Source organism: Chenopodium album, chromosome 20 (assembly GCF_948465745.1).
Source record: "Chenopodium album chromosome 20, dcCheAlbu1.1, whole genome shotgun sequence".
Taxonomy (NCBI): Eukaryota; Viridiplantae; Streptophyta; class Magnoliopsida; order Caryophyllales; family Amaranthaceae; genus Chenopodium; species Chenopodium album.
Window position 1 is genome coordinate 11,180,714 of NC_137853.1, and position 20,400 is coordinate 11,201,113.

Here is a 20,400-nt window from a genome sequence, read left to right on the forward strand (position 1 = left end):
TGTCTCAAATTTCAAGTAATCAAGAAAAATAATATTAGTCTTAGAATGATACCTTCTTACAGATGGTGCCATCCTCCTCAACATGCCACCCTGCTTCATCACATAGCGCCTTCAAAAGATCATTATTATCAGCATGCTTAGGCAGCTTGTAACCACCATGAGCTCGAAGCCCCTCAAATATTTTCCTAGTGATTAGGCGGCGTTTCTTCTCCCTCTCCTTGTTATTTAGACGTTCCCTTTCACTAGGAAACCGTAGGGAGCTAACAACACCCTTCTTCTTAGTGTTTCGACGTACAATCCAAGGCCCTTGAGTAGTCTTAATACACCCTCTTGCTTTGTTACTTTTCTTCATAACTCTCATTCCTTCCATTTAGTTTTTTCTTTTCAAATGAAAAAGTTTGCAAGTAATCTGAACATTCTTGTTCCTTGTCCTATTTATACAATATAGTGATGAAACAGGCTTTAACAAACTTATGTGAGAGTGTAATCAACGGTTGATGATAGTGTTTCGATTAACGGACATGAATAAATGAAGTTATATGTGTGAGTGTACTAGTAGTGTACTAAAGCTTACCATTGAGTAACAGAGAATGTTTGTTAATAAAAGTTGAGAGAGAAGAATATAAGTAGTACAAAAAATGCAGAGATTAACAAACATGCAAAAGCATAGGGTGTAATATTATGGCGGCTTGTTTTATTTTCTTAGCAAATGAGCATGTTGTATGAGCTTCAAACAGGTTCTTTCAGATTTTTTTGTAAGAAAAAGATCTGGAAAAGTATGATTTTCTGATGAAACTTTTATGCTTTTGGGATAAAAAAAACTACATAATTTTGATATTGCATATACTTTTTTTCTTTAACAAAGTATATACTATTAGTTTGTTATGGTCATTTGGTCCAACTGAACAGATGATTTTTGTACATATTTATGTACACGCGACTTAAGCATGTTAGTCATGAAAATAAGGATTTTAAAAATGACTAATCGAGTAAAAATAAAAAAAATAAAAATTAACTAATTGAGTAAAAATTAAAATAAAAATAAAAATACTCTCACTTATTTAGACAAAAAAACCTGAACCTAGTACAACAAGAGTACAAGTTCTTGTACTCTTAGAGGTATGCAAAGAATTCCAATTGTAGAAATTGGTTAATGTATCCCCTAGAAGACTAGAATCCTTTCTCAAAGATAGCCCTAAATAATTAACAAGCAAATGACAATGTTTTGTAAACATAATACTGAAGGTAAATCAATATGGTGTACATTAAAAACAACTTCAAAAAGTTATTAAGAATGATCGATAATATATAACCAAATTAGGTCTTGTTTAGTTCACCTTATTTTTACTTATTTCAGAAAAAATAAGTTCAGATTAGATCAAATCAGAAAAAATAAGTTAAATCATATCAGTAATAATAAGTTCATATCAGATCATTGTTTTATATGCAGTTTTTTATCGTTAAATATCTTTAAGAATCTTTTTGAAATAACCACCCCTCAAATCACCCTATTTTGAAATAACCACCCCTTTTTTCGAATATTTAAAATAACCACCCATTAAAAAAAAAAAAAAAAAAAAAAGTTAGAATTCACCACCCATTGCCCGAGTCGGACCAATTTTCCGTCAAGTGGGCCCACCTAACAACTACTTTTTTCATTTTATATACTCAAAGCCTCGATTCTTTTTTCCTCACTTCATTTTTACATTTTCATAAACCTTAGTTCTCAATTTTGGGTGAAATTCATTTTGAGTCAATAATTGAACACATAATTAGTAACAATTACTCGAACAACAACAAATAGATTGTTGCTCATTAATTAGGGCTTCCTTTGTTTATTTTGTTGATTTGCAGAAGAATTTAAGAGAATTTAGAGATTTTTAGTGATTTTTGAATTTTTTTAATGACTGTTGTTGGTGAAAATGAATTGAGCAAAAAAGAATCGAGACTTTGAGTATATAAACTGAAAAAAAATAGCCATTATGTGGTCAGACTCAGGCAATGGATGGTGAATTCTAACTTTATTTTTTTATGGGTAGTTATTTTAAATATTCGAAAAAAGAGGCGTTTATTTCAAAATAGGGTGATTTGAGGGGTGGTTATTTAAAAAAAAAATATCCTATCTTTAATTTCATAATGAAAAAAATTATGAAAATCATATATTAATAAAATACACATTATTACGACTCTCACCCTTCACTTGATACATTTTTTCCATATAGATTATTTAAGGTCAAAGTTTGGTCAAATCTAACATTCAGATCAGATCAGCTTAGACCAGATCAGATCAGATAAACAAAAATAAAGTAAACCAAACAGGACCTTACTCCCTTTATTTCAAAGTAATGGACATTTGGCTTTTCATAGTCATAGTACATTTAATCAACCAATCATTAAGAGAAAAGGGAAAAGAGGAATATTGCAATTTTGTAAGAAAAAAATTACGGAGTACAATTAGACACAAGAGCTAAAGTCTAGAAAGAAGTGGATTTTATATTCCAAATAGAAAAGTGCAAGCGTAATTATTATTTTAAACAACTAAAATTAAAAATTGTGACCATCATATTTAAGCGGAGGCTTCATCATTTGTCAAAACGTGACTCCTAATTCTATGCGAAGTTAGAGGTGACTAGCGGACCAATTCTGGAGAACAAAGGCAACTCACAGTTGTTAACCAGCTTAACTTGAGCCTTAACTATTCTTGTCTCAAAGGGAAAGTATTATAAGGAGCTATACTTTCATCCCTGTTTGAATGAACAGTTTGACTTATCCTTAAAGAGGTAAAATAAAAAATAAAAAATAAAAACTGTGATAAACCTCCAATAATTCATTGCTGATAGTAATATGGAGTACAAAATGATAACTTCCATGAACTCTACACTCAGTTGATTCATCTATTCAATTCCAAAATTACAAGGTTTCTTCGTATGTACCTATTTTCTCTGTATTGGGGGAGGGGGGCCAAATAATACGCTGCATTTACACAATTAAAGATATTATTACATTAAATAACTCATCAGCCCCTTTGCTGTACAAATTTAGCAATGTCCTGCAAGCACGACTCTGGCCGATTCTAGCAGACCCAACCTCCATCTAAATTGCTTGAAGTTGTATCAGGTAATTCAGGGGCAGTGTTGTGATACATACTAGGTTGATTACAGCCATCAAGTTGCCAAGCTTGAAAAGGATGCTCTTAGCACCTTACATGTTTGTTGGACTAGCCTGGTTATCCCAGCAACTGTCTGTCATTCGCCTATGTTGATGGACAGAAACAAAGACCATCCTGCAGATTGTAAGTCGTGCTTTGTAGCTGAGAGACAGCTTGGAGAAGTGTCATCACTTGCGGGATTCCAAATAGTGTGATACACCCTCTTTTACTGATCCAGCTAAAAATTTGAGCTCCTAAGATACACGCTTCATCTATTTCATATGTTGCATGGATGCTCCATAGATGTCAGAGCATGGTATAAGAAGATTTAATATTAGAACTTGCTAGGGCTCATACAGGAACCTGGTTTCAGCTCCTGCTAATAATCACTGCAAAAAGTCCTCTACTTGTGAGCATCTGTGTTGACAACTAGACCAATTGGACCTAACCCAAACATCTCAGATGAATATGACATGAAAATGGATAAAGGCAACATCTCAACTTACACAACAGTCAGGTTTTAGACATCCTAGCCTTTAGGACAACCAACTATATGCAAAATCTTCTCCCTGAGCTTCTCGATTGTCTGTGTTACGTACGCCATAGTTTAGGATTGTGAGCATCAAAGGAAAAACAAAGAAATAAAAGTTATATGAAGCTGATGCTTACCGAGCTTGCACTCTGCTGCCATTTCTTAACAAGACCAAAGGCATCTTTGAGATGGGAACAGCAAAGATGATTGTATTTAAGGTAATATGTCGAATTTTCAGTAGCTTCCGCTACCCACATATGATTTGCATGATCCTTAGTTCTCTTCACAAGATTGCAGAAGCCAATCTGTTACCAAAAATTAGGAAAACAAAAAACAAACTTGAGCTGCAAAATAAGCAAATGAGATCCTACTCTTCCAGAAACAGTTCAAAATAAGAACACATATCTCAATTTTATTTGAAAATAAATAAATTAAAGATGCAGTAAGAGTATACAAAGTTCAATATAAAAGAACATGAAAGTACTCTATATGGTAAAAAATAAAAAATAACAAAATAAAAAATAAAATAAAATAAAAAAGAAAGAAAGAAAAAGAAGCAGGGTGTAATGAAAAGAACATTGACTGGGAGCATAATTGCACATCTGCTCCCATGTATAATCTAACAATGTGCAAATAAATATGATAGAAACTTTTTGGAATTTATCATCAATGCAAATGAGCCAAAAAATGAATAAATAATAATTTATGCAACATCATAATCCATCACTTTACAGTAATGCAAGATAAGCAGAACGTACTTTTTCATTGAATGCTAATGATCAATTTACAAAGTTAGCTGACTAAACCCTCCTGCCCCATTCCCTCCTGGGCACAGTTGCAAAATATCAAATATGCCACATCCACACCATACTCCAGTGAGAAAGAGAAGAAAGCCAGGTTGTTCTACACTAATTATATGTAACGAAAGCAAACCATTACATTAAATCTCAATTATAAAATACATCGAAAGCAATGACACTCTTCTTTAACCTCGGATTCTATTGAGACAAACAATTTCAAAAGGTTAGAAACGAATAACACCGAAAAAGCTAAAACTTATCTCTAAAACTTATGTAGAATCTTTTTAGCAAAAAAAGTGTTGAATATCATTATTCATTAACTCAGGGATTAGGTAAACATGGAGCACAATGATAATGAGAAAACAAAAATAATCAATATGATCAGCCCCGAGCTTGATCAGTGAAGAAGATCTTCACTTCAACCAATCATACCACCAACTACCCCTTCTTAGCTAAACTAGTCCTCATTAAATGCAAAAGTGCAGTTCAAATGTTCATACTTCCTAGAAAATATCGCTGCAACATGCAAACAACTTCTCTAGCTTTAAAAAAAAAGAAAGAAAACAAAACTGGTTGCTTACTATGCTGCCAACAAGGTTACAAGTGATTGGAGATAAAGAATCATCATCATCACACGGGGAGCAGAAGCTAATAGCCAGCAAGGAGAATGTTGATACTTCTGCTTCGCACAAGGATCCATCAGTAACAAACACCCACTGTTTCTTTTGCTTACCAGATATATACTCAAGGCCCACATGTAAAACCAGCACGGCTGTATCAAATTCACTGTGCAGCCAATATAATGGAAGTAAGCAAAACACATATTTCCACAACTCTCTAAAGCTTTAAGCCTAATAACTCAAAAATGCTACCATATTACAATCACCTGGACAAAGGAACCTCCCCCATTCTTGACAATGATACTGGCTTGCGAGGATTAAAGAAGGGCCTAAAGAAAAAATATAGTCAGATTAGATAAGTCTTATATACAGTTTGACAATCCAGGCAGCAGATACTTACCCAAATGATTCCTTCTCTTTAGTAGTCAAAGGCTTCCATTTGGTGCTAGAACCTCTAGCTTGTAAATATAGCGTGCTTAGATCAGAATGCGATGGTATGAGGCCTGAAATAGCATAAGCCTGCCCCTCCACAAGCTCTAGCTTCTGACAAGTAGAAATACCATTTCAAATTGAGAACAGATACTCAGACAAGTGCAATTAGTCAACAAGTCAAGATGGTGTACGAGGGAAGCAGTTACATCTAAGTTTGGAAGCATGCAACGAAAGAAGATTTCTCTTAATCTGTACCAACCTGCTGTTCAGTAGGATTCCAAATTGTAATCAATCCCTCCCTTTGAACTTCACCTTTGTATTGCCCTCTCCTTTTTAGTCCAACAACCCTTACTCGCATAAATGGGGTGACGTCTCTAGCACTTAATCCTGCATCTTCAAGTGCTTTCTCAATCAACCTCTGCAAGTCACCCTGTCTTGTCTCCTGCAATTAGGAAAGTATATTAGCTTTATATAAAATCTGGAATCTCATCGAAGCATTAGAGCAAGAACACACATCAATGGTTGCTCGATATTTGGAGAATGATGCTAGCTGCTCAGAACTCATTTCTGCCATCAATAGTTCTGGCTCAGCAGCACTCTCAAGCATCTTCATGATCTTTGCTCCTTCATTGTCATAGTCATCCTCTATACAAGAACCAACCAAACCTCTCTGAAAGTCTGATGTAAGTCCTTCTATAATGTTCGAGCGCCTGTACAGCAAAAAAAAGCGTGGAAAAATTTAGTATGAAATGTCTCCTAAATTTTTCAGCATACATTTGGGCAAGTGATCTTCAGAGCCAATGTACATTGAATCTTTTGGTTCCATTAGAAATGGAGAGAAGGGATCAAACAGAAAACAGCTAACCTTTCTGCAAGACTTGCTGGATAAAACAAAGATTGCAGATTTTATTATTATACAGTACATGCAAGGAAGACATTAGAAGTATGTCACTGCCTCGCAAAATTCTTCAAGAAAGGGAAAACCAGGGGGCTCGGGAAGGAGAGGATACCAAATATTAGAAGGCCAGGAATTATATTTAAAAGCACACATCTTATTTCACCTTCTAGTTAAGTGATTTTGTGTGTGTGTTGTGGGGGGGGGGGGGGGGGGGGGGTGGCGGCTACTAAGGAAATGCAAGCCTAATTGCAGACATCCACAATACTTACGAAAATAATGTCCCTACTAGTCTGAGCTTCTTACACTATGTTTGCATAACAATAGTGAAGGGAAAAGAAGGGGGAAGGAAAAAGAGGGAAGGGAAAAGGAGGGGAGGGGAGAAGGTGGCCTTTCATTTTCCTTCCAAATCTCTCCAACGATGGAGGGATTTAGTAGGAAAATGGGTCCTTCCCACTCCCTCCCCTTCCCTCCTTATACTCTATCCAAGCAAAGGATTATGTATCCCTCCTTTTCTTTTCTCTTCCTTTCCCTCCATTTCTCTCTATCCAAACATTGCCTTAGGGATCAGGTTGCAATCTTCTTCAACCATGCCAAGTGCCATTTGTGAGACACCAAGTGGTTGCTGCAGTTATTATGCAAACATACATCACCAATTGAAATAGCTTGAGCTTTATTGAATGAGTCAACCAAACTCATCTTTAATGTCAAATAACACTTATAACATCACATTGGTTTGAATTGGAAGAACTTAATCTTTTGGCAGACTTGTTCACTTTACAAGACAGTTTTGCAGCAATTGTTCATATGAACCTTATAACATAAGCTTACATGAGAAAGGATAAAAAATTATTTTAAAGAAAAATTGAGAAGAATTTTCCACTAGAATATATTTATTAAAGACAAAGTTCAACAGTACATATGATCGCTTTTTTCATAGCTAAGCATATGTCAGCACAGCTACTCCACCATGATTTAATAGTACTAATTGGATCTAAATAAAATTGTTCACCAGAAATGCCAAATAAATGGCAACACAACTATTCCACCGTTATTACAAATAATCGTCGATTTAGAAGGTAAACAATTAACCATTCACCAGCAAAGACAAGGAAAATAGTGATAGTATTCCACCATGATCTAAAAAAATGATAATTGGTTCAAAAAGGGATACAATCACACATCTAACCAACAATAGCAGGGCAAACCTCACCTCCGGTTGTAAAGCTGAGTTAGTGAAGCCTCCAACTTTTCTGACCTCACAATATAGCCTCCACTCTTTAACCTGTAGAAGACAAAATTGGTTTACATTTCCTATTTTTTTATTTTTTTTATTTTTTTTTTATTTTTACAATTGTTTACATTATATCATCAAAAGAAGAACATTGTTGAAATGTGCAGCAGCATCAGAAGTTTACCTTTCCCTATAAAGGACAGGGTATATCCTGGTAACTCCAACTAGGGTCCTAGGGATTAGACCTCCATTATCCTTGATGCATCTGAATGCCAATGGTGCACATAATCCTCTACCTTCAAATTCAATGGACCAGGTAAAGACAGCCAAGACAATGAGACTATCATCAAGTCACAATCAAAATGTTAAGAAAGAAGGGAAGTAAATTAGTTAATGATACTCACATAATCCTAAACGCTCGTGCCAGCTAGCTCTGTACGTTCCATTAATGTGCAGCATTAAACTAATTGATTGTGATGCCTGAGAAAAAAGAAAAGGTCTGAGGAAACCCATAAGATAACCCAAATGGATGTATACAATTAGTTATACTACTCAGCTTCTTTGAAGTCTTCAAGAAAGCCAAAAAGGCAAAGCAAACCTTGAGTGGAGAAACAGGTCCGCTCCAGCCATTTAAACCAGCTCCACATACCTACAGGACAAATAATCATTAAGAAACTGTTTTCTCAAGCAGTATACTTAGAAAGACATGGAGTGCATTAAACAGAAATGCTATACCCGTAGTTTCTGTCCCACAAATAACTTCCCCGCATCAAATTGCTTTGACAACGCAAGATCTAACTGGGCACATACTGAGTACCACCCATCAGTAAGTTCTATTCTAGAATTGCTACTCTTATCTGCCATACTTGTACTTGGATCCTCAATCTCAGAGACACATAACACCAGCATGGAAGAAGGTGATGCATCTCCTTCTAGAATTCTTTTGATTGCAGAACGCTGACCATGGTTAACTTCACGTTCATATCTGCAAAAGTGCAATAAAAAATGTCAAATCACTTCAAGCTCTTATTTCAATGAAAAGACAAATAAATAACATAACATAATTATCATTTACCTATACTTTAATTCCTCAAGCACATTAGAAATAGTTAAAAATTTCTTCATTAATTTAGATGAATAACACCTCTCATAGCTTGCAAGTTTCCACACAATCCACTTGAAGTGATTTGTGACCCACCTACAAGATAAACAAAAAAAAAAAAAATTAGCTCCAAGTAATAAAAGTTGTAAGAAGCAAAACAACCTTCACAATTCTATCCAACTATGTTGAAGAATCAAAAAGATTAAAACTGAATTTCAATTCTCAACTGCCCAATATTACTAGGAATGAAATAAATATGCATGGTTAAATTGTGGTCTATCTCATAGTGTTCCCACTCTTGCTAGGCCATTTTACAAGTGGGTGAGAGTGGCCCAAGTCAGGTGTACTAGATTATTGTTCTGCAGGTATCCAGCCAAATTAATCTAGCTTCGAGTTAACTTTCACAGAAACTGCTTATAATGTACCACATGGGTCTTTTTCAGTGTCTGGTATATAACAGGTGACAGGTAAACAGAGCACACATCAAAACTAGCTTAAGCTCAATTGCACAAAGCAATTCATAAAATTTTAAATGCATTCTGCCATCTTAGTCAGAAGGTAAAATTTCTAAGACTTAAAAAATTCCACTTCATCCTAATACGACTAGTCTGAGTCTTGGTAGGGGAGAAGAGGGGAATATTAGAATAATTTACTCTTTTGATGCATGTCGCGCAGAAGCTCCAGACTGAACCAACAGATGGTAGAAATTTTCAACACCAATCTGCTGGGATCCATCAAAAAATGTGTATTTCTCTGAAGTTTGAGGGGTTATCTGCCGCACTTGCTCTGGAATATGGTCCAGCTACATTCATTAAGGTTCAGTGAAAATTTCAGGAACTATAAATCAAAGTGCTAAAAGTAAAAAGACTGATTATTATTCCATTACATACCAATTCTGGATAAGTTGGAGGCTTTTCAAAAAATTCCTTGACATACAATCTTGAGTTCTGAAAGGGGTAACGGGTACAAACTCTTTTTCGACAATGTGAAGCCTCGGATTCCCTGCTGGGCAATCCTAAATCACAAAGAACTTGTTAAGTAGGAATGGGTACTGAAACTTTGTCAAATCCATTATGATTTCATGAACTCACCATCAGGGATGGAAGAAAGGTTGCTATTCAGAGGAGTGATGAACTTTGAATTTCTTGGCATTTTAAATGGAGAAACAGAACTTCTTTTCCCAAGTCTTTTCAGCTCAGTGGTTGTTCCTTTTTTAGTTGCAGATACTTTAGAGTTAAAGCCTATAGTGTTTGATATATCAGATAGTGGCACCCCGGATGGCTTTGAGAATTTATGGAATCCTGGACCAGCACCATTGGCCGTAGAGGGTTGCAGTGCTGGATCAGGTGCAATGGACTTCCCTTGCAAACTCTTTGTCGGACACAATGAGGATAGTTTACCATTTGATTTGCAGTTAATTTCCTCAGCATCGAATTTCCTCATCAAATTGGTCCCTGAGATCAAGTTCTCTGATTTGGCTTCTAATAATGGCTTAATAGTAGAAGATGACTTCATTGGAGATACAAAGATCTTTGGATTTGGTTCAGATTTATGAGAGTAATCAGTCTTATAATCCTTGTTAAAGAAGCTCCCATCAGAATCTCCAGCCTTGATAAACGAAAACATGGAACCACCTGCATCTTCCTCATTTGAAGGACAGTCCATCTCTGGGTCGCCAAGAAGGTTTCTCGCTCGCTGCAAGGCATCCCTAGAAACTGATATAAATCTGCCACCAGCAGTATTGAACTTAATTGCGGGCGGTTTGCAGGTAGAATCAGACATATTTGGTTGAATAATTTTAGCAAAATCCTCATCTCCAAACTCAGCTCCAGATGAATCACTCTTCAAATGAAACGGAGACTTTGAGAAGTGCATATCCTTATTGGCTCCCATACTGCTGATCCCAAACTTCCTCTTATTTGATAATAAATGTTTTTCAGATGTAGACGTGTCCACACCACGAAATTTCTTCTTTGCAGGCTCAGACCCTTGGGTAGAGAAATCATCATTACTTTCTTCGACACCCAACAATGCTCTAGCTCTAAGAAGCCCACTAGAAGATACATTAACTTTCTTCCCAGAGCCCGTTTGAAACATAGAATTAGGAGTACTGAACCCGCTTCCTTTAAAACATGGTTGTCCTGAAAAAGCAATTGAATAAAAACTTTTATTAAGCATAACATGCACAATTCTAGTTTTCCAATCCCCAAGGTGCTCACATTCCAATTTATCGAGTTATATCCAACCAATTCCTTTTAAATGCATTATTGCATAGTACTTAGTTTAGAATGTACACTCCCATCAACTTATTCAATATGAATCCAAGATACACAGCCAAAAGATAGCGATAATAACAAATAACAGATTGGTAATCAGCAAGAGTTTAGCGATGTCTCAAACACCTCAAAATGAATTATAGCTGACAATTGGTTTAGAATCAGCTAAAAAAATCAAAAGCACAGTAAAATCTAAACCGGCAAAACCTATGACTAATCAAATTCCCCAAATTTCAATCACATCAAACTTCAGCTGAGCATACATAACTGAATAAAAACCTAATACAATTACAATCAAAATATCAAACATCAACCTAAGAAATAAATCAAAATCAACAAAACAAAACAATAAGTGCTGAAACCCTAACCTGTATCAAAATTATCGACAAAATCATCTCCAAGAACAGAAGAAGCTTTCGCAATCGACGATTTCTTCAAAACAACAGAGCTCCCGGATCCAGTTCGAAACATCGGAATATCATCATCAACAACATTTCGTTTACCACAATCCTCCAAAATCTTCGAACATCCTGCACAATTTCACCATCATTTATCTAAATCAAACCAATTATCACTGAAAACCTCCATTAGAGGAGAGAGAAAGGAATACCTTGAAGCAAAACATCGTGGAAGGAAGGAAGAGAAGGCGGAGGAGTAGAGCAATGGTGGTTGTTTTGCTGGTGGGAGGGTTGCTGTGATGGAGAAACTTCCCACCGGAAATTGTCTCCGGCGTCGGAAAATATCTGCCAAGTTGACATTACACGGCGTCGACGGGAAGATTTCGTCGATTTCCCGGCGAGATTTTGGGGTTTAGGGCTTTTTTACGCTTTTTGGTAATTGAAATATGAAATGTGCAGTGAACAAGTTATGTTAGCGGAAACTTTTTTCACAAGGCGGGAACTTTGAAATTTTTTTGGTTTGTTGGTTTGACAAGTGAGACGGTGAAACCGTGAAACAACAAGCCACTATGGATTTGCCGATAGGACCAATGAGCTCCCCCTCCGCAATACTAGATTGTATCCGTGCTAATATATGATAAATACGTAACATGAGGTCATGAGGAAGTTAAAAAAAAAAAAAGCAGGAGTGGAATCATTTAATGATATAACTAGTGTATACCCCGGGCGATGCGTTTTACTTTGAATATCAATAAATAATATTTGACATATAAAATATAAACTATATAATTAAAATAAGAGTGAACAATAATAATTATGAAACTAAATAAGTGCTCTCAAATTGATGTTTGATACAAAGTATTTAAAATATTTTAATTGAATATGAAACATGATTAAATGATAGCAAAGATGGTTAGAATATTAGTTTAATTCTTATTGGTCTTGTGTTCAAACCTTGTAATTAAAGATGGGCATGGGCCGTGCCGGCACGCGGGCGACACGGGCCCGGCACGATTCCGGCACGGCACGGCGGCCCACCTGTGGGCCGTGGGCCGTGCCGTGAACAAAAATCTGGGAATCGGCACGGGCACGGCACGAGGCACGGTGGCCGGCCCGTGGGTCGGCACGCCGGCACGACACGTGGCACGGCACTAGTAATTTAATTTTTATTATATGTATTGTTGTTTTTTGTTAAATTAATAAAATTATTTATATAAACTTAAACATAATTAGATAATAATTTATATAACCTTAATTAAAATAAAGTTGTTCAAAATAAAATAATTAACATTAACATAAACATAAACATAAATTAATAACATCATTTATATAAAATTAAGTTGTACTTAAAAATATTTATATATCGTTTTTTATTTACTTTCATTTTTGTAAAAAATAAAAAAAATGGCACGGTTTGGCCCGTGGCCCGGCACGGCACGGCCCGCCAGGCACGTGGGCCGTGTCGTGCCGTGTGCTGGGTGTGCCAAATTTAGGCACGGCACGGCCCGCCGCGGAGCCGGCACGCCCACCACCGCGGCACGGTCAGGCACGGCCCGTTGCCCATCTTTACTTGTAATAAGCATTTTTATTGATGTGGCATATAATACATGTGAGAGGTGATGTGGTATACCTCTAAATATCTAATAGACTAATACACGTGAAAAGTGCAACGTGGCACATACTCCGTTTTAGGAACGCTTTTTAATATAGAAGTATAGATACACTTAAAATTGAGGTTAAGAGGTTGTTAGAAATATAATTAAGTGGGCTATGAGTTTTAAATAAAAGTAATAATACGGTTTTCACCATTAATATTTTCCTTTTATAGTGTGTGTTGCGACATTTCTATTTTAGGGAAGTGTTACGTGTATAAAGATACGGAGGAAGTACTTTTTATAAGGTATGCAAATAACATGTTCTTCAAAAAAAAGTTTTGTCTGGTTATCTTATATTTTTTAATTTTCTAAGTGGTAAATTGTAAAAATTCTTAATATTTTCCGTAAACAACTAAACACTAATTAGCTACGTTAATCAAATGGTGACATTAATGATGATTATATACAATTATAAGGCTAACTCTACTTGACTAAATGCTTAATTTTATGACTAATTTAACCCTATTTTATTCCCAAAACTGGCTTTCCCTCCAAAAGGTATTTCCCTTTTTCTCTCCTAATCGATTTCCCTCTTTATATAAACCCTAAAATATTTCCCCCAATTTTCTCTCCTCTCTAATCCTGTCTTCTCTAATTAACAATGAAAAATGTACGTGCATCTTCCTCTATGAAGCCTATCACCAATTCACCATGGATGATAAGACAGCATGGGTTAAGCATGTGTATTGCAATTGTGTTCCCTCCATATAGCTGCAGTGAAGATATTAGAGACCACACAAAACATACCTGACTTCAATTCACACTAATAATGGTATATATCTTCAAAAGATCGAACTTTGAATACAAATGAAAAATCGCCGAGCAAATTTCACCTAAAAACCTAGCACAAGTAGCACAATTTATCCACAATTTTCACCAAAAATCACTCAAAATTTGTCTTTGCGATTGACAATACACTAAAGGTGTTCAAAACCGGGTCGGGTCAGACCTTAACATATAATTTCTCATGCCCATGATTTGGATATTATTTGTGAGATATAAAATATTTTAAAGTTGTATCTAATATTTAATGGAGATAGTATTATTTTTTAATCTTATGTTATTAACACTAAGGGTCCGTTCACATTTACAGAGCTGAGCTGAACTGAACTGATTGGAGCTGAACAGGGCTGAAATAAATTGATTGGAGCTGAACTGAACTGAACTGAAATGAATATTTTATGAGAGAAGGAAATTAGGAGCTGAACTGAACTAAACTGATTGGAGCTGAACTGAACTGAACAGAACAGATTGGAGCTGAACTGAACTAAACTGAAATTAAGCTGAAGTGAACAAGCCCTAAGTCACTCATACATGACATTAATGATGTTTTTTTTTTAATTAATTTTAGTTAGGTTATTTGTTGTCTTAACAATTAAAATAATATACTAACAACTTAATTATTTTATTAACAATAAAAAAAACATCCCTCTCCACCAACCCACCCCCTTCCTCTGCTACCTTTGCCAATAGTCGGCCGCCCCCACCCCTACACGACGCTCATGCACCCCTTTCCCTATCCGGTTAATTTTAGTATATAAGGATCGCTAGGGGTATTAACGAGTCGAGACTAAGCTTGGGTTGCTAAGGCTTGGCTCGTTACATTTTTGCTCAAGTTTGAGCCGAGCCTTGAGCTTTTTCGAGCTTAAATTATCAAGTTTAAGTTACAGTAAAATTCGACTTAGGTTCAAAAATCAAAACAATATAGTGTCTATTTTTAAGATATAACATATTATAACTAAGTTTATTTATTTTTCTTAGAATTATTAAAAATATTTTATCAATATATATGGTTATGATGTTAAAAAATATATATATAAAAATATTTCAAACTTGTTCGCGAGCCAGCTAAGCTCATTAACACCCTAAGGATCGCAAAAAATCAAAAGGATTTCTTGGTTTCTGATAGGAATCTTCGTTAGGTATTTTAAACAAAATAATAATTGAAATTTATTTTATACTCGGATGAAATTTTCTGTAACACCCACAATTTACTTACTAAAAATAAATAAGGATTAAAAGAAAATAAACAGTCTTTAAATAAAATTGCGGAAGCATACACCTAAATCAAAGGTATCACCACCACACTCAACAACTTGTCAAGTGCTAAGGCTTACAAAATCCTATTAATTACCACTCAATAATATAAGTGAGCTATTTATACAACTTTACAAACTCATTATTAAGTCTTCAAAAAAAAACTCATTATAAATGTACTAATCGATACACTTGAGCTCCTTTAGCTACGATCACTTGATCGACCTGCATAAATAAACTTGATTGCTCACCATTAAGGACAAATTCCAAAATAGATCGTCACAGGGCCACCATCCATAAGAAAAAGATATGGCAGCAAACACAAGTAGCACAACAAACAAACACACACGTCAGCAAAAAGCTGAGTAATCACCAAACTCACCACATATCAGAATAAAAGAATAATATAGTTAACATTACTAACTCAATTAAACAATGTAGTTCGAAACTACATTACACATTGTACTCTTAATATAACCTTTGTCAAACTCAACCTCGAATAATAATACAAACCTTTACTCTATTATCTAGTATATTCCATAAGTGTGTCATGCTCTTTGTTTTTATATCTAGCCTTGGACATGGGTAATTCGAAAGATAAACCAACAAGTATAAGAATTTGAATAGTCTCAATAGCCAGAAAAATACCTTAAACCATGACCAACATACGGATCAAATCCCACTGTAGGGGACCATAGAAAAATATAAATAAATAGTGTACCTCATTCTTAACTCATAATTATCATCTCTTCACCAACATGCCAAGGACTAAGGTCTATAACACCGAGCCTCTATCAAACCAAGAACAAAACAATAATTTTCAATCTTTTGATCTCATACTCTGATCAAATAATCATTCACATATTAATAATTACTATCTCAATAATGGCACATCTTCCCAAATAACATAAAAATTCGATTCATAAAATGTCTCAACTCTTATAGGGCAATAATACTAGTAACCCAAACTTCAGTAATTCTGTTTCTTCAACACAATATTATATTAGTAACCCTAAAACCCCAATATAACAATACTCCCTATAGCAACAACATTAAAAACCATAGCATAATAACACTATCAATCAATAAGGCAATTAAATCAATATAATCTTGGTCATACAAATAACAATTCATAAAATTTACATACAGTAATACCAAGTACAATCAATATAAACGATAATGTATAATCTGATAGTATGATCATCTCTAGAAGGGCAAACATACCATGTGTTTATAGAAGAATTGATAGGAAATTATTACGAAGTGGTATGCAAACGGCATGAACATGAATAAAAAGTTGGATGGTATTTTTATGGGGTGGAATTGAAAGGGAAGGTCAGATCATTAAAAGAGTAGTGTATCTAGTTCACAGCACAAACACAACAAAATCAATCCATGGAGTAAAAAGTTTCACACAACTGCATTAGAGTAGTTTAAATAAATAAGCCTATTTTTATAGTTTAATATATCTTTAAAATCCATAGTTCTATTTAAAATAAAATAGGGTTATAAAAATTTTATCATTCAAAAAATTATACTTTAGAAATTACCAAAACTCTTATTTTATTATTCTTAAACATTTATAATATATACGGGTATTACATATTCTATTATCTCCTATCAAATTTGTTAATTCGATTACTTTAGGCCCTAAAGAAAGGGAAGAGGAAAATGAAGTGTTACATGGGTGGAGGATAGAGAGAGGGGGTTGGGGGTCGTCGACTCGCCAACATGGGATGTGGCACTGAGAGAAGGCGGCTTGTTCGCGGAGGTTGTAGCTATATGTTATATTGTTACTCTTGAAACCCTCAGTGGTACATTCTTTTCGTTTAGTATTGACACGAATACAAATTGAGCAGAAACACAATTTAATGTCAATCCTATTTTATGTGTTTGAGCTTCATTCCCTCCATATCTAATTGAATTTTTTATTAGAGTTATATTTCATAAAATATATTACATATTGTTTACTTGCCTTATACAAATCCAGAATGCACCATAAAGTAAACTTTCTCATTTTAATACAAACTACATTTAGTGGTTTACGCGCATTTGGAAAGGTTCCATTTTGTTTCGAATTTTAACAATATTACAATTTGCAACGGGTACAATTTTGAAAATTGTAAAAGTAAACCACATTACAAATAAATTTGTTTCCAAAAAAAAAGACCATGAGTTGTTTGTAATCATTTCACTCCTTTCGTTCTTTTACATAGTAAATCTAATAATTTAACAATAAAAATACACTTTAAATAAAATTTGTACATTATTTGTTTCGAGTAAAAATTAGTGTCAAAAGAAAAACTAGAGACAAGTGAGAACTTTTGAGCACGTTTGATCTAAATATGAACCTCTATGTCCTAAATGATAGGGCTGTTCAATGTTGGATATCCGATCCGATCCGAAATTTTAGGATATCCGAATTTTCGGGTCGGATAGTCGGGTTTTCGGATCGGATCACCGGGTTTTCGGATCAGGTAGTTAAAATTCTCGGACAAATTTCGATCCGTATCCGATCCGAAAATCCGAAATATCCGAAACCTTAAAAACCGGATCGGATATCCAAAATTTCGGATCGGATATTTTTGAACACCCCTACTAAATAATACACTTTTGGAGTTATTTATAAGCTTTTGGGGATTAGTGTTTCATTTTGCTAAACCTAAAATACTATAATATCATTGGAATATTATTGAGATCGTTCCAAGTATACAATAAAGATTAATTTCTAGATTTTGGGCACCAAGATATTTTAAGAGGACAAAAACCTAAAGATATTGGGCCTTTTGTATTTGTCTATTTGAGCATATTATGCAAAGTAGGAGTGAAGAATCGTGTCACTATTTTATTCACTTACTGGATTAGTCCCGTGCGATGCACGAATTTCTTTAAAATATAGAGTATATATTTTATATATTTTTACGTATCAAAATAGTTATTGAGACATAACCTTTAGTTATAAATGCTAATTTTATAAAATTAATTTTGAAGAAGAACAAACCGGATATGAAAATTTAAGCGCATAGATAAAAGTTAGATTTTTAATATACGATTTTAATTAAGCAAATAAAAAATGATTTTGAACTTTTAATATATAAAGGAAATTTAATATATAAAGGAAAATAGAAAAAATATATACATCAAAGTTTTGTTCGATGAAGCATAAGGGAAAGATGTATTAGATACCAATAGTTGGTGATAGAAGAAAAATAAATAAATTAAAGTGTATAGATAAATTGAGAGGAGAAATTAAATTTAAAATTTGAAACCAAAGAAAATATAATGATGTCAGATTTTTAATTAGGCAGGAAAATTTTTCTTATAAAACTGCCACGTGGACAATATGATGTCAGCGGTTGTTCCTTTAGTTTATTTATAGATAGATAGACTAGATGAAAGCCCATGCATTGCACTTGGGCAACACTTGACGAAAAATTAGAATACCAAGTGTATTTATCTCGTGGCCTGGGTGCGGAACTCGACTTTATTTATCAGTGATATGATTAGATTGATTAGTACACATACTACAACTAAATTTTTTATGCCACAATAATAATCAAGTGGTATATTTGTTAGATTCATTGTGATTTCTAATTCCAAATAATAATCAAGTGGTACATGTTTGTACATATTTAGAACTATTGTCATTACAATATTACTTTTCTACATACGTGATTACGTGGAAATATTGTCATTACAATATTAGATTGAAATAATTTGTGGAAATTTTTTTTACCAAATCTTATTTTACAATGTATCTTATATTAGCTTGAACCAAATCACATTACAATCTTATTATGATTTGGTTTAATTTGGGTGTCCGTACCACATCAAACTAGAGCTCATGCTAGCTAATTAATTAAATTTATGTTGCCCCTACCAAAATGATTTTTGTAAAGATGATAAAAGTGTGACACTGGCACCCATTTTTTAATAACCCTAATTTGACTAACATATGTACTAGGCTGATGTGATATATCGTCTAATACATATGCTAATGGAGAACTTTAGCCAATGATAATATTTTTTATATAAAAATTTGGATATAATAATCTCAACTTTGAACGATTTTCTTCAAATAATTTCAACTTTAGGAGTATTAATTACTCTTATCGGGCCTAACAATTTACCAAAATATTATATAAGGTCGATGCACATGAGTCATCAATATATTGATAAAAAAAAGTTATTAAAAAAACTCTTTTTCCCTCACCGTGGTTCTATGGTAGTCATCTTTAAAATGATTGCCATTATAATAATTTTTTATTGGCTGATTTTGATTTTTGTAATTTCAAAATTAATTGTAAATCATTGATCTAATTTTTAAAATTCATTTATTAATAATTTTAAATTTTTTTTTTGAATTTTAAAAACAATTTTTCTAATCAACTAGGGTAGCCAACGCGCGCACCATAGCTAGTAATATTTAGATAATTCTTTCGGTTTGGCCTTACATGACAATTTTAGTTGTTAGTAGCATTAATGAGGAAAAAAATGTAAACAAATATTTTTAGGGGTATACATGTATGTACACTATTTTTAAGAGTTTAAAAAAGGAGCTAATTAACATTAATGTGTGTAATTAAGTAAATAAACATTTTCGAGGGTAAAATTGTCCAAATACTATTCATAAGAGTTATCTCATATTTTTAAAAGGTAGAGATTTTCAAATATTCAGTTTATATTAAAATTAAAAATAATTCATAAACCCCTCCATCACAACAACCATCGAAGTTTGAGGGCGAAAGTGATGAAAAGGTGGTATCACTGGTATCAGTGAGGGTGGGGGAATTGTGGCACTCTACTAGCCGACACGAAGGATGTCGTTGAAAAGAATGAAACGCTGCTGTTTTTTGTTAATTACGTTGGATCCCTTGTTTGGTGATTTGAGGGGTTGGTCGTGGGGATGACTTTAGGTGGTGGTGGGGGGGGGGGGAGAAATGGGTGTTTTAGCGAGGGTGGATGGTGGTGAGGGCTAGGGAGGTTTTGTCTTAAATGAGTGACTGAGGGGAAGGAGGTGGCTAGGTGGGCTACCTAAATTTTCGGGGGAGGAAAAATAAAAAGGTTAGGGGAAGGATAGGAAAAACACATGAACCAATGATCATATAACACGTGGCAATTTTTACAAAAAAAAAAAAAAAAAAAAAAAAAAAAAAAAAAAAAAAAAAAAAAAAAAACACTTTAACCCATTCTTCAAGTCATTGACCATCTTTTTTTTTAAACACAACACAAAGCATATATTACTTGGGCCTGGCCCAAAACATATTACAT

General features: G+C 34.2%; 1 protein-coding gene across 1 annotated transcript; it reads right to left on the reverse strand.

The window, feature by feature from the left end:
• Positions 1–3,528: 3,528 nt before the first annotated feature.
• Positions 3,529–11,797, reverse strand: LOC145598826 (protein BREAST CANCER SUSCEPTIBILITY 2 homolog B-like). Its single transcript, XM_081655218.1, has 18 exons — positions 11,650–11,797; positions 11,408–11,569; positions 9,855–10,904; positions 9,654–9,778; positions 9,417–9,565; positions 8,737–8,859; positions 8,397–8,646; positions 8,260–8,310; positions 8,066–8,141; positions 7,846–7,957; positions 7,641–7,712; positions 6,047–6,242; positions 5,792–5,974; positions 5,501–5,643; positions 5,367–5,429; positions 5,062–5,266; positions 3,818–3,985; positions 3,529–3,734 (listed from the first exon to the last, which is right to left on the reverse strand). The coding sequence occupies exons 1-18, from the start codon at positions 11,795–11,797 to the stop codon at positions 3,678–3,680; spliced, it is 3,333 nt and encodes a 1,110-aa protein (XP_081511344.1). The 3' UTR covers positions 3,529–3,677.
• Positions 11,798–20,400: the final 8,603 nt, after the last annotated feature.

What these genes read in the sequence shown, in the direction of transcription:
- LOC145598826 (XM_081655218.1), bottom strand. Translation starts at nt 11,797, where the DNA reads ATGTCAACTTGGCAGATATTTTCCGACGCCGGAGACAATTTCCGGTGG. An exon ending in CTCCAACTTATCCAGAATTG is followed by an intron (nt 9,566 to 9,653) that starts GTATGTAATGGA and finishes TAATGAATGTAG; the next exon opens with CTGGACCATATTCCAGAGCA. An exon ending in AATATCGAGCAACCATTGAT is followed by an intron (nt 5,975 to 6,046) that starts GTGTGTTCTTGC and finishes TCCTAATTGCAG; the next exon opens with GAGACAAGACAGGGTGACTT.